At 45.2% G+C, this 25,035-nt stretch overlaps 1 protein-coding gene across 1 annotated transcript in view; it reads right to left on the bottom strand.

The window, feature by feature from the left end:
* LOC133001247 (tetratricopeptide repeat protein 28-like) overlaps positions 1-25,035 on the bottom strand; it is a 188,466-nt gene that overhangs the window by 8,148 nt on the left and 155,283 nt on the right. Inside the window, exons 7-14 of the mRNA XM_061070773.1 lie at positions 16,424-17,220; positions 15,752-16,296; positions 13,604-14,127; positions 9,105-9,214; positions 5,966-6,095; positions 5,628-5,846; positions 3,707-3,866; positions 1,548-1,688 (exon numbers count right to left, since the gene is read on the bottom strand). Of these exons, the coding sequence (XP_060926756.1) occupies positions 1,548-1,688; positions 3,707-3,866; positions 5,628-5,846; positions 5,966-6,095; positions 9,105-9,214; positions 13,604-14,127; positions 15,752-16,296; positions 16,424-17,220 (2,626 nt within the window). The remainder of the gene's footprint in view (positions 1-1,547; positions 1,689-3,706; positions 3,867-5,627; positions 5,847-5,965; positions 6,096-9,104; positions 9,215-13,603; positions 14,128-15,751; positions 16,297-16,423; positions 17,221-25,035) is intronic.

Raw genomic sequence — 25,035 nt, 5'->3', positions numbered from 1 at the left:
AAACAATCATTTGCTAGCCTGACATGAAGAATGAGAAAGGAGGAGAGGGATAGGCCAAGAAAAGGTGAGTGTCAAGTGCAGCGGTAAACGGTGAAAAGAAAAGACTGAAAGCAGGGAGGCTGAAGGTGAAGAAGGCTGAAGGTCTAGTTTGGTCGGTTATCTGGAGGGGGGGGGGATACAAAGGTAGACAAGTTTGCCAATTAAACACTTTTTACACCAGCTTTTTATACTGGCCTAACTTCCAGCGCTGATCTAAATTATTGCTTCAGCTAGTGGCCAGTCAGCTCTTTTGATGCAGGGATCCTCTTCTCGCTGTGTGTACTTCTTCGTTAGTGACAACTTCATCGAGATCATCAAACAATCTCATTATGCAATCACCGTGCATAAAAACGTTTCAATTACACACTGAGGGGATTAGACACGAGGAGACTTTCATTATCACCTTCTCGTAGTAATCCTTCAAAGCTCCCTGGTGAAGATTAGATCTCGGTGTTAAAATAGGGCAATCAATGATAACACCAAAGGACGATACGGCAACATGAAGGGCAGACCTTTTAACGCTAGGTGTTTTGTTCCTCGCACCTATTTTGATTTATATGCCATTCATTGAGATTTCATTATGATTCACATAATTAGGAGTAACTGTGGAAATATAGCAGTATTAGCTTAAAATACCCGTGATTAGGCAAAGGGAAGTGAAAGAAAGCCTTTGAAACCTACATACATTTACGTTATCTGACATCAAACCCCAAGATGTATGACTCGAAACGACAATGTGGTTTCCTCCCTTTTCTCTTGCTTTAGCATTGTGATAGACGATAGGCTCCTAGGCATGAGGAGCTTTATAATTCAGAGATTTTTTTTTTGAGACCCACAAGAATGAGTGGATTACTACCGGCAACCCATTAAAGGGGCTTAATGAGCACCAAGACTCAATTAAAGCTGGAATTACCCTCTCATCAAAGAGCAGCTCAACTGTGGACGAGGACAGGGAAATATGACCCAGACACACACTCACATGCACACGCACGCACACACTCTATCGGTATACATAACCGATCAGCACAATGAAAATTAATACTTTGCATAGTATTGTTGAATAAAAACTAAGAAGAAGCCACTGGGAGAGTCACAGAAATCTCCGCACACATAATTCTGCACAATAAACACAGACAGGGTAAACATCTTAAAACCACAAGGGTCTCAGTGTCTGTGTCTGACAAACACACAAATACTTGCACACTGCACACACACACACACACACACACACACACACACACAGTGGCAGTTGATAAGGGTTTCAGCAGCTTGGCTCTGCTCAGTCTTTTTAATAAGAAGGATTCACATGCTGCCTCTGCGCTGGCTAAACAATGGAGAAAAGACTCCTTTCACAGATGAGCCACAAAACCCACGAATCTCCTTACCCAAGCAGATATTTTTAATCTTTCCCTTTTTTCTATTCTTTGTGGAAAAAGTAGGTCTGGGTGAACGCTCGTTGATAAGAGCTCTCTGCAGGAACATGCAGGTTATTTGCAAGAAACGCGTACCTGTTGAACAGGTTGTTTCTGGACACCATGCGCAGGAAGCCTGTTGGATCGGTGACTGAGTTAAGCTTGTTGTTGAGCTCCTCGAATTGTTGGTCCAACAAATCTCCAGCCTCGCTCTCTGTCTCGCTGCTTGAACACCCTCTGAAAGAGAGAGAGAGAGAGAGAGAGAGAGAGAGAGAGAGAGAGAGAGAGATGCAAACACAGAGAGAGGGAGATGGAATTAGAGACATGCACTGAAATGTTGGCAAGAAAAAGGCACTTCAGCAAAGTAGACAATACACAGACTTAGATTGTTTCTCCGCGGATAAATCAGCCGCACACACACTCCTGATCTGCCCGAAATACACACCCACACACACTTGGCCTAATTTCCCAGGCTCGGTCCAACACCCTGATGGTAAGCAGAGTTAAATCCTTTCATTATAATGCTCGGGATGTTGATCCAGTCTGTGGGGAGTCAACCACTCCCACCACCACAATCATTACCTCGCCACCGCTCTTCTCCATCTCTCTCCTCTTGCTTGAAGAACCCATATCATGGAACTCTTATGTTAGCTTCTTGCTCTCACGGTAGATAAGAGCAAACTTACAACACTGGATCTCTTTTCACTTTATACTCCCACTACCACCATTTTAAAAAAAAAACTTGCAGTATGTATCACTTTTGATTTTGCTAATGTCCATATACTATCAGACCTAGTACATAAAATCCATATATTAATGAATAGGTTATACTGTCACAGCAGCTGCTGCCTCCCCTCTCTCTCTATCATCATTGCCTTCACATGCATATACTCTCTCCCTATTCTTCACAGTGCTGCCTCCCTCTCTCCGCACTATGGAGAAGGAATGGGCTGGTAAGTGGTGCCATATTGTGCCCATCCAGGCGCGGTGGTGTGTGTGCAACTTCCTATTGGAGTAGTAAATGAGCTGCTAATGGGGCAGGAGGGCCCCGGCTGCTGGGGTGGCAGAGGCTGGCACTGGGCAGACCAGCTGGGCCCTATGGATCACACACCAACTAGAGAAACAAGGCTAATAATGTGAAACATGGTGTACACCCATGGCTGTCAACGGGAGATATTCAGTCAATATATCTCACCCCATTTTCACTCTCGTCCTGCAGAGTCCCTAGGGCTACGTTTCCTGTTGTTAGGTCTTTATTCATCAGCCTCTGACTTTTAGACTTTCACCACCACAACTCAATCTTCTTCCCATTCTCAGTAAACCCAATCCTCTCTCCCCTTTACTTGTCAGGTTCGCTGTCTGTAAAGTAGGTTTAGCTGCCTGGCTATCCAAAGAGCCGTTATTCTGTCTCATTTATTCCCACAGGGAGAGAGTGGAATACTTCAGACAGGTAGTGGAGGTCTGTCATCACAGGGTGCAATGGGGCAGAATAACACTTTGATACACACACGCAAGGGCACACGCACGCGCGGACGCACACACACACATACACGCCTACACAGGAAGATAAAATAATCTTTATTCAACTAACTATGGGGAAGTCCAGTTTCAGCCCAAGTGTTTATCTTGTTTCTTTGTCTTGACCTCATTTTGATGGTTTACAATACCTTCCGATGACTGGTTATCAAGGACACTCCAGGAATACTTCTATTTGTGAGGCCTGCTCTACCTTTCCTTCAATTTTCTGTCAGCAAACTTTCACAGATCACAACTAAATATATCAAGGAATGTGTGGAGTTTCACATTAATTTAACATCTGTATCATCATGGAAACAATGACCATAATAGAGGCAATGAAGTCCTTTGCGTGCGAAGAAAAAAAAATGGAGCTGCCATAAGTTCTTACATTTATCAAAATATCTCAAAAGCAGATGTCAGTAGCACGAGCATGAAATACTTGTAAAAGAAATGGGCTTTGTGAGGGCTGATCATCCAAAATGTCACCATAAGACAATGTTGCTTCTCATGTCACTTCATTTACGGTGAATTCAATGAGTCATATAACGTGAATGGCAGGGGAGGAAAACCAGCAGTCGCATCATGTATTTACTGTAATATAATACCAAAAAAAACCTGATTCTTTTTAGCACGGTTTCTATTAATTACTGATAAATAAGCATTTGACGATATGGATAATAACCTCATCATTCAAACGGAGAGATTTAATTTCAGTGTGACAGCAGTAAGCATCTCACCGGCTGTAATAAGACTCTACTCCGAGGGCCTCCCGGGCACTGGCAATTTGCTGCTCCAACGATGAGCCGCTGACCACTCCACTGCCGCCGCCCTCCTGGAAGTCTGACCCTCCTTCCGATAAACCCTCGCCCAAGTACACCTCGTGAAACTTCAGGATACCTGTGGAGAGAGAGTGAAAGGAGAAAACGTGGGTAAATGTAACAGTTTTCAGGGTGATGAAGCAACGCTATCAAGGTGACTAACCAACGCAAATGTTTTGAACCATTTTCTTTTTCTAACACATCTGCATCACTCACTCACACTGTCGTGGTTTAGCTGGAAGCTGTGAGTGAGGCCACGTGCAGTTGTACATGTGCGGAGCAAAATGAATAAAACAAATAATGTTCAATAAAAGATAAGAGTAGACTGCCTGTGCCATCTGCTGCCCGCCATGAGAGCTCCGCTGAGCATCGAGCAGGAACATCAGAGGGGGCGGGGAAGTGTGTGTGTGTGTGTGTGTGTGTGTGTGTGTGTGTGTGTGTGTGTGTGTGTGTGTGTGTGTGTGTGTGTGAATTTCTGGGGTGTATCAGTGTGCTGTCTATGTATTATAGACATGTATTCAATTATTTTAAATGGGCAAGCAATGTGATTCAGGAATATATAAATATATATATAGGTGTGCGTGTCTGTGTTTGTTTGTGCACAATCACTAACTGAAATAATGAAGTAGTAACTAATAATTAGTAGCCCCTTTTGCTGATTGCAGGGGGTTTGGAGAGGGCCATGTTCACGTGCCAGTTGGATGCCAGGGAATGCCAGAAAGTGACAGACAGACGATTAGTGAGCAAGTGGCTTCCTCTTAGCCTGAGGCAATATTCAGCTCTTTGAAGATCTCCACTGGTGCCTTAACTGTAACTCCCCTCCGTAGGACTAGTGTTGGGGGGTCAAGTTCATGCTGGTGCCTGAGAGCTGTGTTTGATCAAATGTTCAGGTCTGGTGGCGTGGCACATGGGTCGTGGCTTTCTTTACAGCAGAGAAAAGAAAAGAGCCAAAAAACAGCTAACAGCACTGTAGCTACAGGAGTCGTGTGACACACACTGTATTTCGCTGGCAGCTCTGCCTGTTCTCTTCATGAAACCGGAATTTCACGAGTCATATACTCAAACAGCATCTTAACCTTTTTGCCTGCGTTGGTGTTAATCAGCGTGTCAGCACAAGAGACAAAAATGAGATGTGGAAAATCACTCTACCGAAAGAAAATGAGAAGAAAGGCAAAGAAACAGAGTTATTTTTTAATTTGGTGTAACGGCAAAGTGATTTCCTGTTGGCATGTGTGAAGACGTTGCCTGTGTTGTTTGGCTGTGTCACTATCAATTAGCATGGTTCATTGGCAGATGCCTTCTGGGGATGTGGAGCGAGGCAGGGGGCAAACCTAACAGTGGAGTGGCAGGTGGCACTGCCACTTGGTGTTAAAGCTGGTCTCCTTACCCGGCAGCTGAAAACAAGCTATAGCCTCTAGGCCTTTTATCCACTTCATTCCAAAAAGCAAATTGTTTGTATACGAGTGAGTGCATTTGTGTGTATGTTCTTGTTGTGAAATTTAGAAATCCATGCATAAGCGAACACTGTTTGTCTTTGAATGTGCTGTGTGCACAGAGAATAGATCAACTTAAAATTAGAGAAAAATTACTTTGCAACAACTTGAAAAAACAATTAACCCTGTAGTTTCAATGTGTTCTGTAAAGATCATTGGGAAATACAGGTAGGTTCATAGGTAAATGGCTGAAGTGTAAATTTGCCAGTCAAAGTGTCACAAAAAGGCCAAACCTTCTAATCGATTTTACCTGAGTAAAAGCTAATATTTCTAGACAAAAGCAAGACATGTTCCTAACAAACAGTTCACAGTCTGAGCGACACACCAAGCAGAGAGTCAAATCTTACCTGCTCCTGGAGCCAGCAGCCAGCTGTACAAGTAACCAGCAGCCATGGAGAAGTAGAGCACCAAGGCCCTCTGGCTGTTGACGTTGTCCAGGATGTGCTCCACCGTTACTGGGGTGTAGGGGTCTGATTCCTGCTGGCCGGTCTGCCTCTCCACCAAGAGGTCGGCGAAGGCTCGTGTACGACCCCTCTCCGCCACTGCCAGGGCCTCATCGTGGTGACCTATGGAGTTCAGAGGTCATTGCCGACTCATAATTTACATTACAGGCCAAAAGCAAAAGGTGACTACAATCTAACAGCATGAAGATTTGAGGATATGAGAAGTATGTGTGTGGACATACCTAGGCTGACGAGGACCCTTTGGAGAGCCTGGTAGCAGGAGGTTTGCAGGTCAAACAGGGAGAGTTTATAGTCTGTGCTGTGCTGGGCTTCATGGCGGATTGTTTCAAACAGTGCAGAGGCCCGGTAGAGCTGAAGATAAGCAATAACATCAACAATCAGATACTTTCTGCTACATTTTACTGGTTGGTTTTACATGATTCTGCTTTTATTGAGGGTCAAGAGGGGTCCTATGCACTTTAAATGGTAGGGCATGACACTGGCAATGTGTCTATTGTATTCAAAGTGAGGAAGTCACAATAAATAAGCAGTCGAGAGGCTTTAAGAATTTCACTTTGCATAAAAATGTCCACAAATGTGATAGAATGAGATAAGATTTGAAGATTGAGAATGATCTTGGCCACTAGGTGGTAGCATCCCACCTCATGGTGATCATCCATCGCCCTTGGTGCCTTCCAATTATGTTTCTCGCTCACCGGAGAGAAATACTGTAATGTAACTTGATGAATCGCCACCAAACACAAGTAAACCTCTCTTCAGCTCTTATTTACCTGGATGTGGGAAAGGGCAATGAGAGGCTAAACCATTACCTGGGCATCGTGGACGGGCAGCGCCCAAGGAATGAAATGCTTTGTGGACTCAATAGGCCTGTCTGTGTTATTGGACCTTTCTATTCAGTGCCAGACATTGGATTGAGAGAAGGAGAGGGAGACAATGGAGAGGTGGGGCGGCAAGCAGTGTTGCACATTGGCCAGGCGGAGCCGGCCATGAGTGCTGATTCATGGGAGCCTTTATTGATTTCCTATTTCTGTGCCTACGTCAGCCCTGTAGCTGGACTGGGGCTGCTATAGAGCCACTCTCCAGGAGCCCGGGGCCCAGCAGAGACACTGGAGCACTATGCTCACACTGCTTGACCACAGTTCAAGACAAGACAAAGAACTGCGGAGGAGAAAAGGTTGCTGGTATGGATGAAATGGATTGTATCAGCACTGGGGGTTTGGTGAGAGAAAGAAAGGAGAAAGAGTGTGTGCGCACACATGTATGCATACTCTGGAGCTCGTCTGGCATATCCCAAGGTCACGCAGGAAAAGTGTGTCATAGGGAGTGGAGGGGGAGAGCAGCGATCGGCAGAGAATCTGTGAGCTCTGCTGCATTAGTGCTAGTAGACGGAGCTCCTAGTCTCAGGCTGATTCTTCCGATAGGGCTGTGGGCTGATTGCTGCACTGCTAGTTTAATCTGTTAAGCTTGCAGACATCCCTTTAAGAGGGAAACTGATTTCTCACAGTGCCTTTCCTCTGGCCTGAACCCTCCTGGCACAGATGAAAGGGAAACAATCCCAAATGTGCTGCGTCCGCAGTGACTTGCTTGGCAGCGGTAAAGGTAAAATCTGCTATATTTCCTCCGCTGCTGTGCATTCAGATTGCACTATCATGTTCTGGAGTCACTGACACTGACATGGCTTTTATCTGTCATATTAAGTGAATGTCAATGTCACACTGAATTGGAAAGGTGAGTGTTTGCTGCTTACACACACGTCTAATGATTTTTGGGGAATAACCTCTCTGGGGAACACTCATCCTCCGTGACAGACAATATCAGAGATAAGAGAAATTACATCTACAGTCAACCACTGAAATTTAAGATAACTAAATAGCTGATTATACACATCGTGGAGTTTTTATAGAGTTCAACCTTTCTGAATGGCGATGTCACAGCCTCAACCTAATGTGTATGTGGCTGGCTCCTTATCCCACTGATGATTGTTCAAGATTTTGTATCATATTTCTTATTTGTCATGATTGAAAGCTGAGACGGACACCTGATTGGTGGAGAGCATGTGTCGGCAAGACTTTGCTACTGCAGCTCCTTCATACTCTTGTACCAAAGAAGGTATTTGGCGCAAGATGGCTGCGTTATTATCCGTGACATTTTAGCTTAATTTCTAGACTGTGGTGGGAAGTGGTCAATTGACATATTTGATGGGTGTGAACATCAGGATAAAAGCTGGGGCATTAAAGTACAATTGGGTTTAAATACATGCAGAACATAAGGTCAAGTACAGAGAGCCCAGAGCTATGGATGTTTTCATGAATTTCAATACAAGCCAATACAAATGAGGTTTGAAGTGGGTCAGGGTGTTTAACAAGGTCATGTGCAGCAACATGAATAAACATTCGAACCACACTCTGAGGACAACAGTGTCCCTTCTCACTTTCAACTCACCCTGGGTGCTTAAGGCTGACACACAGAGAATTTTTTGATTCTTTTGATTAAGTGTTAAACTGTAAAGTTGACACTATGTGGCATCAGCTCTTTGGAATAACATTTTTGAACAGAATTTCCTCAACATGACTCAGGGGCCTCGGCTCATGTCACCACCTCGGCTCAGTCTTTCTTCCCAAACTCTTGTTACAGATAATTGCAAACAGACACAGTAACTTTTTGAAATGTATGATGCAGGGCCCAGAAACAAAGCTATCTGGGTCACACGGATGTACGTAGTCTGCGTATGTCATAGCAGAAATGCTCTGCACTAGATTTTGGAAATGAAAGCATCTGAATAACATCCCTGCAGACACACGTGACAGCCACTGCTGTCGGCTGACTGCTCTCAGACTTGTATGTGAACAGACGAGCACCAGGGTGGGAAAAAAATTCCAATCTTCAGCCAGTGTGGACAGTCTGTAAAGAGAGATGTAAGGGGGATATTCCATGCTTGCCAGGTGGGCAGTGGGCTGAAGAGAAGTCGATGTGTGTGAGACGCGGAGGCTCGGGTACTCCTGAGACCATGCACACATTTACAAAAAGTGATCTGTCGCCTGTCTGCTGAGATGACAGCATTCGCCACCTCGACAGACTCCCCCAGCATATACTGCCAGCCGCCGTGTGCAAGCTCTATAGCCACCTGTCCTTTCTCTTCTCCCGTTGTAATCTCTCTAAAATCGTAAAAATTCCTCTCCCGTGTCTTTGGACATCTATTTCCCCCTCTCATTTGTAATCTTCGCCAACCAACAGATGTGCGCTTATTGGAGGTCAGCTTTAACTACGAGAGGTGGATTCGCTGGAAGGAGTCCAGATGGAGGAGGAGAGGAGAGGAGAGGAGTAGAAAGGAGAAGAGTATAGGAACTGGAGATACTTCACCTGATGTTGGGCTTCCTCCAGATTCCCGCTGGCCCACAGAGAGAGCCCGAGACGGTGGCGGATCTTCGCCTCGTCCTCACGCCGAGCCAGCTGCTCCGCGAGCCGTAGGCCTGTCAGGGGGGGGGGGGAACCAGGAGCGGACGAGAGAGGGAGAGCAAAAGTTATTCAGAGCAGACAGACTCTTAGGTATCTTTCAGAGTAACAGATGTAAGCATAGCACGGCGCTGATTTTCTGACAGCGAACAGGTTGGGATATTTGGCCTCGGCTGTAAGATAGTGCTCCCGCTGGGACTAAAACACACACACACACACACCTCACACACACACACACACACACACACACTTCTGCCACAGAGAGAGGCCGTTAGAGCACTAATCGGACTGCATAGTAATCAATGCTAAGGATCGACTGGCTGAGCAAACACAAACACAAGCCTGATGCTTGCATAAAAGAAGCCACACAATATCATGAAGACATCCGCAAATATTTGCGAACCCACACTGATGAGGTAATAACGGGCTGAATGCAAACACACGGTGCTTTGTGTTGTTTTGTTTGAGAGACTTTCCGATTCGTCAGGGAAGCCAGGGGAGGTTTGTGTGTGTGTGTTTGTTTGTGTGTGTCTAGGTGTGTATGCTCAGTTAGAGCGCCTGTGTCAGATCACCTGGCGAGCGCACGGTTTGTTTTTCACTTCCAATCCCTCAAGCAGTGATGCGTGTGTCACATCTTTGCGTGTGTCCTCAGTCTTCCTGCCGAGCTCTTGGCTCTGCCCAATTACGGAAAAAGGAAAATGCCACTCCGCAGAGGACAATGATGAGAAAAAAGACGACAGCTGCTGCGCCACACATTGCCCACGAGGTGCTAAATGCACAGCAAGCAGTCTGCAGCTTCGAGTGAGGCCATTGCTCATGCACAATCTCACTTAACACGGACTCTGCATTTACAAGTCTCTCCGCTCGCTGGTGTGGTTGTTGAGGGGTCTCAACATGCTTTTGGTCAGAAAGAGTCGAAAACTGGGCCAAGCCACCCCTCGCTCGCTTTTCCTCGGCATTCCTGGAAAACTGTCTGTGGCTGGACCAGATAAGCCAAGAACAGAGAGCGTGACCCGAAAAACAGCCAGCCGATTCCGCAAGAGCCGGCACACCACGCAACCCGTAGACTTCATGGCTCCTCCATGGCCACGCTAGCCGGCAGCCTTTGAAGCCTGAAACAGTCTCCCTTCGCTCCTTATCTTTCCGCACACCCCTCCCTCCCTCTGCCTGCCTGCCTACCCGCCTGCCCTCTTTCCCCCTTGCATCCACTGAGCTCCTCTCTCCCTCTACCTCTGTATTTATGTTTTCATCTTCCTGCCTCTGTCTCTGGCCCCCTCCACTCTCTCTACCTGTTTCATCTCGACTGTGGTGGCACTGCTCGCGGGGACTCGGCACTGCTTAGGGCTCATTAGGCGCTGGAGCAAGAGAGAGGAAACGGATCTAAATTATCCTTTTCATTTTCTGACATCCTCACCCCTCACTCATCTCAGCTCCAGCTCGGAGCCTTTCATCTGCACAGACGCACACACACACACGCACACGCATGGAACATGTCTTTTTCTGGGCCGCACTATGATAGTTCTTTATGATCAAGCCTGAATGTCAACCAACTCTATGTTTTCTTTATTCTCCAGTTGACAGTGAAATAATACATCTGAGTTATGACTAATGCCGATCTCTGCCTCTCCCCCCTCCACCCACCTTCCATCTCCTTTCTTTCTCTCCATCCCTCCTTCTCTCCCGAACTCTCTCATTCCCTCTGTTCTCCCGCGCTCTATCATTCCGTGTGTGTCACTGTCACCATGCACGCCTTTGGTGCGCCCCGCAGGCACAGTCACGTAGCAGCGGCTGACATGAGGATGTGGCCGTGGCTGGCTGCATCCCGAAGAGCAACTAGAGAACACTTGAAAGGCTGTTTGACAGCTGGGTGAGAGATTCTCTGCAGCCCAGGGGCCCGAGCACCTCTGCCTTCGGACACCGGCTTCACGTGCACACACCACATACACAAATGCGCTATAATACAGGCATGAAATGTCATGGCCTGTGAAGGAAGTGCACGGTGCGATGACAAAAATATCCTCACCCATAGACACAATTGATTCAGTGCCCTTTGATCATGACCACATGTGGAGAAGAACAGTGTGTCACATACAGCGAGATGGTGACATAAACACTTTCTAAAGGAATAAAAAGACTGGAGACATTTTCACAATAAAGAATTCTCTACTATGATGACACCAAAATCGACCTATTCTACATAAGACTGCTAATGTGAAAATACTGACGATGATAGTGTAGTGTTATATTTCTTATTCATGATACTGAATCAACACTACCCCCAATGTAAAAGCCTGCACAAACACATTGCTACATGTGCATTGGTATCAAAACTGTATATATAGAGTATATATATATATGGGTCTATAATTCCATATATATAGATATATATATCTTTATATATAGATATACACACAGAGAGACAAAGCTGAAAACCATAGAGGTCCATATATGATGACATTTCACAGTGTTATACATATCACATTCAACTGCATTTAGTTTTATATGCCTCTAGTTTCTATACGCGCCTAAAACACTCTTCTAAAGCCTAAATGTTTTATTTAATTTCATGTGATGATGCTGATCTTCTATTTAACATGAAAATGTATGTACTTTATATGAACCTACAATGTTAGTCTGCTCTGTCTGATATCTATATATACAAATTATAAAGTTATACTCTGCAGGTGTTCATTGCTCTAAATATGGTTGTTTTGCACATCATTTTGCATGAGGCACATATATAAGGAAGGATAACACACATGTAAGCCACAATACTATAACTTACCAACACATAAACAAAAATATCTATAACATTATATGCAGTATATAATAGATTAATATGTCACCTATTTATTTCTGGTTCACATATCAGGTGCATTCCTAACATGGCCTGCCATTGTAGGTCAATACTGTTTTTCCATTAGTTGTTGTTCCATAACCTGAGCATGAAGAAACTGTAATACCTCCATTATCTGCTACAATGACGACATTGATTTAATGACACTATTGTGTTAATCATTTAAAAGTGCATCTCGGTGTGAAATGCCTCCCTCCCTGTCTCAGATTTAGACGTCGCTGTGAAATGTCCTTTGGTATAAAATTACAGGAAGATAACTGGTGAGGTGGTGTGAACACTTGAAGTGACAGAAATGATGACTTCCCGTCAGCAGTTAATTGGTATCTCTGTGTGTCTTACACACACACACACACACACACACACACACACACACACACACACACACACACATATGAATGCATACACACTGAGTTGGAGGTCACGTTGTCAACAGTATCTGCACTCGTTTGGAGCTGCCTTTCTATCACTCCTTCCAATTAATCTTTTTCAGGAGACAAAAACAAAAACCAAGTGCAGCATGAAGAATGAAAAACACAAATCCAGCAGACAAAATAGAAAAACTGAAGAGGAAAAAAAAACCCTTGCCAACTTTTCGGTCTGGGTAGGTTGGCCAGAAATAATTGGCTGTCAGCGATAGTGAAGGCACCGTTCTTTTTTCGCAGCCAGACCAAGGAACACTACAAGGACAGTGCAGGGGACAACAGGAGGACAGGGCGGAGACAGAATGGCCTGTCGCCTTTGTTTCCATTAATGCTCAACAAGCAGGCCGGCAGAGGGTGTACGGGTCACTGCAGGCCGGCCTAACTCTAACAAAGCGGACGGAGGAAAGATGGAAGAGAGGCATCCCTGTATTTTTGCACTCAATCCCTGCAGGGTGTAATATAGAACTGTCGTTTCACACAAGCAGCAATTTTCAGGGATTCAAACAGGGTTTGGGTCGTAACACGGTGGGTGTGCCTGCACACAAGGTCCATCACTGGGCACATGCAGGGCTGGTGGCACGGACATTAAGCTCACATCCATGGATGGTTCCACTTATCACATCCTCGGCATCAAACACTAACATAATGAATATTTGAGGGGCCAAGAAGCAGGTTTTTATTTCTCAGTAATCTGTTGGGGACAATGAATCGTGAGAGGCAGGAGTCTGTCAGCCGCCGTGCGAAAAGATCCTTTGGCAACTCACTGCAAAGAACCCTCTGAGGAAAGTAGATATAGGGGTGTGAAGAACAGCTATAGCGGTAAACAGGAAAAATGCCTTGGCGTGCATCCTGATAGGTTTGCACAGACATACACACAAATGCTGGTATACCTTTACACAACAGAAGACAACACAGACGCATAATGCACACACAAAATCCCCCTGTGCAGTCACAACACATACGCACAAAAGCCCAAACACACACAAGTACACGTCCCAATAAAGATGTGGCAAAGGCTTAGCAACAAATAGGCTCTGAATTTCATATTCATGAATTCACATACTCTAAGCCTATCAGCTCAGGCAACAAAGGCGATCCTCTCTCCTGCTCCCCCCTGACTCACTCACCTTCCTGCAGGTACATGACAGCCTGTGAGTAGTTTTGCAGTGCATGGTGTGTTCTCCCCAGGCTGCCATAGGCCAGAGTCTTGGCAGCCAAGTCATTAGTCTGTGCTGCCACGCTTAGGTGCTGTTCCTGGAACACGACCGCCCGCTCGTAGTTTCCTAGCGACTCATAGGTAAGGCCCAAGTTGCCGTAGGCGCGTGCCTGGCGTTCCGGGCTGCCCGTCTCCTCTGCAATCTCCAGGTCACTTTGGTGGCATCGCAGGGCCGTCTCATACTCTCCCATGGATTGATATACAACGCCCAAACCGCAGCTTGCGTCCCCCTCCAGTAGTCGGTCCTGGGTGTCACGGGCAATGGCCAGCTGACGCTCCAGACAGGAGATGGCCTGCTCGTAATTGCCCAGTTGGCTGTGGAGAGCACCCAGTTCACCGTAGGCCTGGGCCTTGCCTCCGCACTCCCCGAGCTCGTGAGCCACCACTAGTCGCTTCTCAAAACACACCAGCGACTGCTGTAGGTGTCCCATGGCCCTGCAGACCAAGACAGAAAACCAATGAGTGTTAGAGTGAAGCAGATTAGCAGCTAGATGTGTGAGATAACAACCTAACAAGACAAAGTAAAGGAAAAGCTGTCAGTGGCATTTCCTGTCCAGTTGAACAAATTGGGAGGCATCTTACAAGGTGACAACATTCAAGAATTTCTCTGCTTATCTCATATGAATAGATTGAATAATAATATGGAAACTAGACACATACAGATACAAATCTAGTCCATACAACAGGGAAAGGACATAGCAGGAATACTTTCATTCGGGGGTAGATCCAGGGGTGGGGACAGGGGGGTGCTGCCCAAAACGGAAATCTGAATGGCCCCTTAAGTGCCCCTGCCCTGTCAGTAGACTTATTTTTTTAAGAAACTGACAATATTAACAATTAATATAATCTAAGTATACAATGTACTTTCACAAAGAACAATTTTCTAAATAAATTCAATGATGTGTTGCTTTCCTCAAAGCTATACGCTATAACAGTAAATAAGGAATGACTTAAATGTGCACCTTACTGAATCAGGAATTGTTCACGGATGTAAATTAAATTATTGCCCCTTTATGTCCCATGATTTAGAAAGATCCTAGAACAACCACTGGTTTCATAAAAAATAACTAAATAAAAATAAAACAAAGACAGAAGTCCCACACATTACTGTTTAGCTGCTGTGTGTGAAAGGCTTGAGAAGATGAGAAATGTTTGAGCCATGATATTCAATTTTAAATTTAAGCTTATTTTTCTGAAGGGTAACTGTTTTAACCACCCTCAAAAATACCAGATTGGTCATCTGTCAAAGGATCCGTGCCTCCATCCTCTTGTGTATGTTTTGACAGAGCGGCATTCATCCCATCTTGACGTTTTATTTGCCTTCACAGCCTTCCAGCAGACTTTATTCACATCCCCATGCATACCAACTACTGACAGATGCAGGTTCAAATGGGGCATTAAAAAGAATAAAAGCCTTCAGCTTAATCAGTCTTGTGTGATAATGTATGAGCTCGACTAAGAGCTGTCGGGAGACGAGAAAGGTTTTGGGTGTGATGTCTATTATTCCCCTCTGAACTCATGCACGGCTAATACTTCTGTGTGTGTGATTGCCGCGGTGCCACGCTGATGATGCACAATAAGGAGAAAATCATCTCTGAAATGAGGATTTCAGCAAGCTTTCCATGTTTTAGTTTGCAGTGTGGTATCCGAGGATGCGTCTCTCTGATGCACAGGCAGAAATAGAAGAGATGCAAGACGTAAGAGGTTGCCTTGAAATAACTGTGCTTCCCCTCAGTTTCAGACATCTGTGTGCCAAAGCCTCTTTGCATACAGATAAGGCCGGGGCCACAAGGCTGCTGCTGAGACAGCGAGCGCCAGGCTTACATCCGAGCTTTGCTCACCAGCAAGGTGTCTCCAAACTATGGTGGTCCTTGATAGCGAATGCAAGGAGAAAAATTATATGCAAAGTAGGATTACTGTGATTATTAGTAATACTCTGTCAATACCATTATCTGCTGTGGCAACGGCTGAGGGGAATTGATACAAGTGTGTTATGCAAAGCCTGAGAAGTATTTCTCTGACTTTATGAAATAGTGAATTTGAGAATATAATGACTCACCTGTATCCATTGCCTAAGCCTCGGTAGGCCTTCTCCTGGTCCTGCATGCGGTTGAGGCTGTGGGCCACTGACAGATATTGGTCATAATACTTGATGGCTTCCTCAAAGTCTCCCAGAGCCTCATAACAGTCTCCCAGGTTCCCATAGGCCCTGCCCCTGTCCATGACCGCCTCGTTGCCACTCAGCTGCTGTAAAGTGGCCAGCTGCTGCTCCAGGTAGCCAATAGCCTCCTCCATCACCCCTACATTCATTTTAGTGATGCCCATGTTCCCGTACACCTGAGCCTCCACCACAGGATCTTTCAGCTTCCGCCCGAGCTCCAACTGCTCCTCGTAGCTCTTGAAGGCCATGGCGTATTTCCCCAGGGCCATGTAGACAGCTGCCAGGTGACCGTGGGCTTTGCACTCTCCCGACACGTCGCCCAGCTCTTGGTACACCTCCAGCTCCTGGGTGTGGTAGCCCAGAGCTTTATCGTATTTCTGCACAAGTCTGTAGGTGGCCCCCAGGGCGGCATAGGCACAGGCCTCCATCCTACGCTCCTTAACCTGAAACAAGAAAGAATTCCACAATACCCGCATGAGGGGCATGGGTGAATGATACCAAAATTACATTTCACATGACATATCCTATTTATATGATGAATTGTTCTAGAATACACACATACACACATACCTGGTGAGCTAAGGCCAGTTGCTGCTCATAAAACTGAATGGCTCCGGCCACATCCTTCTTACAGACAAATATGTCTCCCAGGTTTCCCAGAGCTCTGAAGCGGGCCTGTGCATTGTTCAGAGACTGGGCCAGTGACAGGAGGTATTTCTGACACTCCTCTGCCTTAGTAAAGTCTCCTAGGGCCTTGAATGCCAAACCAAGGTTACAGTAAGCCTTCGCCTGACTCAGTTTGTCATGAAGGTCCTTGGCAAGCGCTAGGTCCTGCTCATAGTATTTGACAGCATCCTGATAGTTGCCCAGGCAGTAGTGGGCATAACCCAGATTGTGGCAAACTTTCCCTTCACTCTCCATGTCCTGGAGGTCAGGGGACAGCCGGAGGTACTGCTCATAGTAGGGCACGGCCTGGGGGAACTCTCCTCGAGAGCAGTGGAAGTTGCCGAGGTTGCCCAAAGCCCGTGCCTCGCTCTGGACGTCTCTGAGCTCACGAGCTATGTTGAGGTGGTTCTGGTAATGCTGCAGAGCCCGGTCGTGGGCTCCCAGGGCCTGGTATGCCACAGCCAGGTTGCCATGGGTGGATGCCTGCGAGGCCCGGTCGTTGACCTCCATGGAGATCTGCAGCTCCTGGCGGTGGTAGCGAACAGCCTGGTCGAAGGCTCCCAGGGCGTTGTAGGCGTTACCCATGTTACCATATGCCCGGCCCTGAGCGGCGTAGTCGTTCAGCTCCTGAACAATGGCCAGGTGTGTTTTGTGGAGTTTCAGTGCAGTCTCATAGTCTCCCTTCATCTGGTGGATAATGCCTGTGGAGAGAGAGCGAGAAGATGGAGTTAAAGACCCATTGCGGGAAAATTGTAATTGAATAAATTCAAGTGCCTCGTCAGCTCTTCATGTACAAAACAAGTCATTTGGTTGTTAAAATATGCTCTTTGCGCCATCTGGTCTCTGCTTACACGACACGCTCTCCCACAAAATGATGGTAATTAAAATGTAGTGCCATTAAAGACAGTTATTACAACACCAATATTTAGTGATTTAGTCTAGTAACGTCTTTTTGCGAGACAAAATCTTTTCCACAGGGTTGGAAATAATTAACAGAGAAGAAGGAAGAGAGACACAGGAATTGAAAGTGAAGGCGACTGTGAAGTGCTGATGGAAAGCTCAGCAAAAAACTTCTGAGATACGTGTGGAGAAACAATAAATAATGGCGAAGCCAGTGCATTGTGCGTATCATCTCAGATAAAATGCCATCCTATGAAAAATAATAGCTTTACCCTACAGCCAGGCAACCATCTGGTACCGCACATACACACACAAATACAAACACACACACACAGAGACACACGCGCGCGCATGCACATGCACAGTTGTGTCTCTATGGCTTCAGAGGACATAACATTGACTTGAATTAATTTCCTAGAGACATACTACTTAAACCATAACTGACATTTATCCTTAACTTAACTTAAACATAACCTTAAACAACCTTAAAACATGTCTTCTCCTTAAAATGTAATGATTTGCATTATGTGGATTTGCTTTCGATATCCATAAGGATGACATCTCTCTACAATTTGAATGCGTAAACAGATTTTAACAGATACACCCACACACTCATAGACACTGACAAACCCACAGCGGAGACTAAAGAGCCATGACAGCATATCAAAAGTATCTCTTCTCATTCCCTGCCAAGATTTACTTCTAATCTCGGAGTCTCTCTCTCTGCTTTGCCACCCAGCTTTTAACAGTCCATGAAGACAAAAAACAGCTTTGGAGCAACTAACTCACTTCTCCATCCACCATACGGCCTTGCCGTCACTGCTTTGCTGCATCAGCATGGAGACTAATAAGCTACAGTATAAGGTACTGGGGTGCAGCCACTGATGGGACACCAGGGATGGAAACAGTTCTGGAGCCAGAGTGGGTGGGAACCAGGGACGGCGAGGGGCTCTGTGGCTTGTGGTGTGTATGTGATGGTGCCGCCGGGATTAGTTACCGCCATGTGTGTTTTCCCATTTATTTCATCCGAAACCTGCCACATTATGGGCCTGAACACAAGCTACATAAACAGTGGGACTGAAACTAAACAGACAGCTCAAACGACTGCAGATGTAATACTGTGATGTGGATATGCGTTCAAACGACGGCTCGATCAAAAGCAGCACTTTATGTCAGAGAGAATGGAAAAAAGATTTGGTGAAACTACAGTCTGAGCCACTTTACTGCATAATAGTTTGACACATTACCAGGTACGCAGTCTCAGAGCCCATCGGCTATCGTCTGATGGTGAATCAGCCTCTGGGGGCAACAGCCAATATTTTGGGGTTCCTGGTGTCGATGGTGGATAAGACTCAAATCTTACGTTATTTGTACACTGTATAAAGCCCGTCTAGATTCGTTAATCAAACCAGTCGAATAACATTTCTCCACACAAAACACAGTCAGTGTTTTTGTAGGTGTTTTAGTTCCAGACGATATTTTGCTTAAACTCTAAACAGCTATGTGGATGTGAAATCAAAAAGGTGATGTGTGTTCCACCTCTTTTGCTCTTGACTGTTTATTTCCTGGCAACCAAAGCCTTCTCAAATGTGATTTGGTCAAACTAGAAACGGAAACCAAAAGGCGTCCAGCTCCAAAATCTTAACCCATGCTACCTATTCATATTCTGCATTACATCTAGAAATTGCCAGATATATATAACATATATATTATACAGTACATTGCATTTAATTTTCTAGGTTGATGGAGATGGAAAAAATACACATGACCCATATGTTTGAAATGTGCATCACCAATATTTAGCTTGACATCAAGTCTAAATAAAAAAGATTAGTTTAGAAATGAACCTGCCTGAAGTGGTTGTCTAAACATTATACACAGACAAATAAAAATCCAAGTTCTCCGCAGATTGGATTTTGCTGGGAACAAAAATCAAAGAGCTTCTGCCTGCCATTGTTCAGCCTGCAGCAGAGACCTTTAAACCTGATTTGCTCTTTGTTTTCTTGCTTGTGTTCTCAGGGTAAAGTGATCCAACCTGAACTGACCTTGTAATCATCATGTCACTGCCCTGAGGCATTGGTATGCAAGACGCACCACAGACAGAACACAGACAGAACACAGACAGAAGCAGTGTTGTCAGATAATACAGGAAGAATTCATTTCACAATAAAGACTTTCAAAATGAGTGAAATCCACGAGGGTCTTTGGACCGTGCACAGTGCCATAAAGTGAAAGTGTTACTTTCTGAGGCCAAAATAAAGGAATGAGGCGAAGGTGATGAAGGTTTTGGGTTCTGAGTTTCCTCCTTGGACAAACCCCTCAGCGATGACTTTCCTCAGAGTGGAAGCATGTTAGGATTCACAGCAGGCTAGTTGGAGAAGCAATGACAGCATTCGCCACAAAGTCACTCCCAAGGTTATGCTTTCCCCAACGGAGGCTGATCTTACTCCAGATATAATGCCTACTGATGTATTACTAGGAAACATGTTCCATGCTGCAGGCTAAAAATGGATGAGGGGGCCAGGCAAGGGACGAAGGGGCGGAGGAGACAGCTCGGACAGAGGCTGGGGATGCACAGGGTTTAAGGATGGGTTAAGAAGCTGTGGCCAAAATTGTCATAAGCCCTAGGCTATGCCTGGAGGCACACTTGAAGCAGGAAGATATTTCCTGTGCCCCCCCATATGGTAAGAGGATTATTGAACCCTCTGGGTATAAAACCCAGCAAGATAGTGAATAGAACCATACCAAACATGCTGGTAAACACAGCTGAAACACAGAAATTGCTAGTCAGGAAGGAGGGTTCGAGCTGGAGAGAACATTTTGTCCAAATCAAAATCTAAATGACCTCAATCAGGGATCAGTGTAATTTTAACGACACACTGATTCTGTGGTGCATACTAAATCCACTTGACTGTAACATATTGAATGATATTGCTCATCTATTTTCCTTTTGCTTGGAACAAAGACAGTGAGAAACCAGGATAAAGCACCAACACATCACATAATTCAGATGCTCTCCTACAGAGGCCCGATCCATCCAGAGCCCTCTCCATCCCCCCATAACCAACAACATTAAAAGCATGGCAATGTGTTGTCACTTTTCATTACACAGCCGGCTGTGCATAGAGGGATATGCTGCAGTGACGACTTTGAGGGATGGTGCCGTGTTCTGAGTAAATCACTGTGTCATTCTTCCAGAAGCTAAAGGGAGGTCCAGGGCGCTGCTGCCGTCACTTAGCTAAGAGGATTTTTACCAGCGATTCGGCTGCCGCTGCCACTGGGCTCGGGTGATACTAGAAATAGAGTAAAGTTGACCAGCCTGAGCCTGAAATGATGACTTGGGTGTGTTCCTCCTTTTTATTTCAGAGTGAAGTCAACATCATCGTTTGTATTCATGTTTGAGAAATAAAAAGAAACAGAGCAGGACACTGGTTATGTGGCGATTATGGACATTTTGATGCTAATTCGAGTTTTGACTGATGAAGATTGGTATTGTCAATCTCAGAAGGACATTCCAAAGAGGTTTACCGGAATTCATAACATTGGTAGTTTAGTACGTCTGAACACATTTTATATTTGTGTTCACCACTGTCCATTCGTTTGTTGTTTGGTTAGTTTGTTTGTGAGTGAGACTACACAAAAACATCTGAACGGATTTTCCAGGAAAACTTGGTGAGGGGATGAGGTATGGGTCAGGTAGAAACCCATTAAACTATCTTATTATTATTATTATTATTATTATTATTAATAATTAAAACCCACATCAATGGGAAGATATAGGATTTTTGTGGTATGGCAAAGCATTTTCTAAATACGTTTTTTTTACGTTTTCCCAGAGAATGATTAATTGTTCGTTTTTCTTTAAACTAAATCACATTTAGGGAACTGTTATCTATGAGCATGAACAATTCGCAGCTTGTTTTGGGGACCATTTGTCCTTGGCAGTTTCCTCGTTGAGGGAACTGTTGGGTCTCTATAACAGTGTAAGGTCCCGACCTCATTATGTGCCTTGAGATGATGCATGTTGGGATTTGGCGCAATACAGATTAAACTGAATTGAATCGAATGCGCTCATAATAATTTTTTGACTGTTGCAAGTGTTGACAAAACTGCTTGCACCAACTTCTGCTGGAAGAAACAGATTGAGGGTTATTACTTATAGATGCAATGTGTCTGACTGCGAATTCAGTTCCGTCACATTTCATTACAGTGGCTTGGAAGTTGAAAGACTCCTTAATCATATGCAAAGTGATTTAACTGAGCTGTAAGCTTGCACGATGTAAAGCAGTGTCTAGTAAGATCTGCTGGAGGGGGGGGGTAGTGAGCAGACGACACCAGATCCTCCTCTGGTCTGCAGGAAGGGGCAGAGTCAGCAGTCTGGGCTTGAGGTCCCAAATCCCCACATGCAGACACAGACATCTAGAGTCTGAGGGACAGCATGAAAAGGCGGACGAAAGATTGAAAACAGCGCATAGTGTGGATAGATGGACCCGTGCTGATTGGTTGTTCCATCAACAGGAACACACGGACACGGCTGCACTTGTCGTCCTGCAGCAGCGGCTGAGCGGCTCTCCTCTCCGGCCCAGCTGACCCTCAGCTGCCCTTCAGCTCACTAAACCAACTCTGTCCACACGCATGACATCTGATTCCCCCTACCACTTAAACCAACAATGTTCCGTCTCTATGTCTCAACTCAACTTTTCCTTTTTTTGTGCACTGCACCGTTTAGGGACAGATCACATTTCATGCTGAATTTGCAGATGTGCTGAAAAAGGGGCACAGTTGCTTTATGCAGGAAAAATGCTACACAGCTCTAATAGCTCTGCAGTTTTGCAGAATAATGAATACATACAGTGAGTCGCTGAACTTTAGTGTAAGCACAAGCACTAGAGTTTGTTTCACAGGGCCTCTGGTCCAGTTTCTGGCATGCTCCTCTGTCAGGAGATTGAAGGGGGCCGTGCTGGGGGAGGCAGCAAGCGTCTGCTCAGGTTTTCCATCAAACAGAAATTTCAGGCCAGGCTGCAAAGATCAGCCTTGCTAGTAAAAAATCTCTCCAGGAGGCTAAAACAAGCTTGACGTCCTAATAATTTCACCACAACTTCTTTTCCAACCATTGTTCCCTCTCTCCTTTCTCATTACCGAAAGTATTTACTCATCAATGCACAGTTGATGATGTCACCTTTCCTCAGATGAAGACAGTTTTTCCTGTACTTGTTTGGCTCTTTCTCCGTCTTCCTCCGAACAGCATTCTTTCATTCATCCTGTCTGGGCCATTAGGCTTGGTTAATTCCTCCGTAAATTCAGCGCACTGCTCCATTTCCTGGTCAGACTAATAACATATCTACAGTCACAGCAGTTTCCAAAGGCTTAGGTACAAAAGTGAATTATGCACTATGCATCGTGGCCCCAGGCAAGTCTGGTCCTTGACTTTGGTTTGCTCCTGCTGTGGGCAGTCTGACAACAGTACTGGAAAAGAGCAGGATATCATGGACATTGGTTTAGTTATTGTGGTTTGAGCATGTCACTGATAATGAATATATGTCATATTTGCATATTTGTATCCCACTTAATCTAATTCCTCTCATAATCAGATGTTGATGAGATCTCCGAGTGACACGAGTGACAAAAAGTGTGGCCGAATAAAAAAACATAAATCTGCTGCTGTCAGACATGTAATAAAAGCTGGTAATCAGATGTCTGGACAAAGCAGATTTTTCTGGACTGTAGATTCCAGCGCTCGCTCTCACATGACCTGCAATTGGAAAAAGCTGCATTTGCATCACGGGGTTGATAATAATAAGGTCTGAAACTAATTTTGTACAGATGTTTTTTTTAGCAAGCAGCGAAGAGGTTCTAATACAAAGAGTTTCACGTCGTCTGATTCTGTGTTGTCTCTTCTTCCTGTTGTTTTCATCTCTCTGTTGCTTTAGTTCTGTGAACACCAGGAACCATCTCTCGGGACATGGGATGAGAAAGAAGTGGGAAGAAAACGCTTAATTAGGACTTTTGGCTGCGGCCTCTTACAACTGACAATTGGAGTGACTTGACTGTGACACATGTGGTGTGCATCGAGACAAAGAACAAGCACAAGAGAGACCTGGCTTAAACTGAAAACGCTCCCAAACAAACTTATTTAAAGTCTCTTTGATGTAAAATGAAAGGGAAAATAACACAATTTAGATTCTCTTTCATGAATACCAGAAGTACATGGAAACCCACAGCTTCAGTCCTCTCTCAGATATTAGATTCTGCTGACTAGGGGGTAAGTTAGCCAATTAATGAATAATAAATGCGGCTGGAATGCAACATTTTCATATCCTTTATAGGTCAGAGAAGGCTCTGCCAGGGCTGCTGGTACCGCTGGGCATCATGGTTAGATATTATGGTGATCTCCATCCAGCTGTACCTCACAGCGGTGTCAGCTGCTGCTCCACCCACATTACACGCAACATTAACAACACGCTGAGAGGGCATAATAAAAGTTTGTTCCTTCCTTTTTTCTGCAACTTCTCCTTCCCATCTCCCGAACACTGGTTGTTTTGCTTTTATCGCTGCTCGTTAATCTTCACTCCATCATCCTTGCCCTCTCTGTGCTCGGCGTAAAGGCGGCATTATTATTTTCAAGTGTGAATCAACATCCTGTTAGTTTTCCCCCGTATCTTCTTGTGCTAAGCAGGCTCGCGGATCTTGATGACGGAATAACAACGCACGTCTCACTGCCGCAAACAACAACAACAACAACACCACCACCACAGATGACAACAATGGGGCAATTACAGCCTGATGCTCCTCAACCTCCTCTTCAGTCTCTGTTATCTTCATTATTCAGCTCCTCTTGAATCAGCTATTAAAGGTAATTAAGCGATTCATCAAGTCAGTTTCAATTACTGGGAGCTTGACAGCTGCAGATTACAATCAGGACGAGTGAGGGGAGAGATGGAGAAAGTGAGAGAGGGCGGCGTCAAAAAGTGAAGGCAGAGGAGAGAAAGAAATCAGACATGTTTTCAGACATGCACTGAACTACTGATAGTTCCCTGACATTCTCCAGAGGGGCTGTGTGTGAGGACGACAATGTCAGAGCGATAAAAAACATAAAGAACACAAATGTCTCAGGATAAAAAAGCAGTGATGTACACGTAGAAGATGCAGAAGAAGATGTCAAAAGAGCTTTTGGTGATGAGGGTCGACGCTCATGTCCATGTGCTGTAAACAAATTCATGTGATCTCTGCAGCAGAATTGATACGCTACGTCCACTTCTACATGCTGCACCTCCCCTCATCTGAACACTCCGGAGATTCCTGTGTTGTAGAGAATCTCCAGCTGCGTTGTTCATGTGTGAAAGGCAAACTCCCGAGAAAGTCTGGACCCCATTGTGCGGACATACTCGAGTCTGAAAAACGGCTATCAAGGACCAGAACTGAGACAGACAGCCAGCTTCCCCTGCCTGTCAAGGGTTACTGAGAACAATGTCCAGGCTTCGTCTCATTTAGCTTCTGCTCCGTCACCAGCTTGACGTCTTGGACACGGCCTCGGCTACACTATCATTACTCTGCCACCGCAAACCTGTAATGCTGGAGCTGATAATGAATAAGAGTGCCCCGGCCTTCAAAACAAA

Source organism: Limanda limanda, chromosome 5 (genome assembly GCF_963576545.1).
Source record: "Limanda limanda chromosome 5, fLimLim1.1, whole genome shotgun sequence".
Taxonomy (NCBI): domain Eukaryota; kingdom Metazoa; phylum Chordata; class Actinopteri; order Pleuronectiformes; family Pleuronectidae; genus Limanda; species Limanda limanda.
The sequence above is the reverse complement of the archived record's forward strand: the minus strand, read 5'-3'. Positions and strand labels throughout refer to the sequence as shown.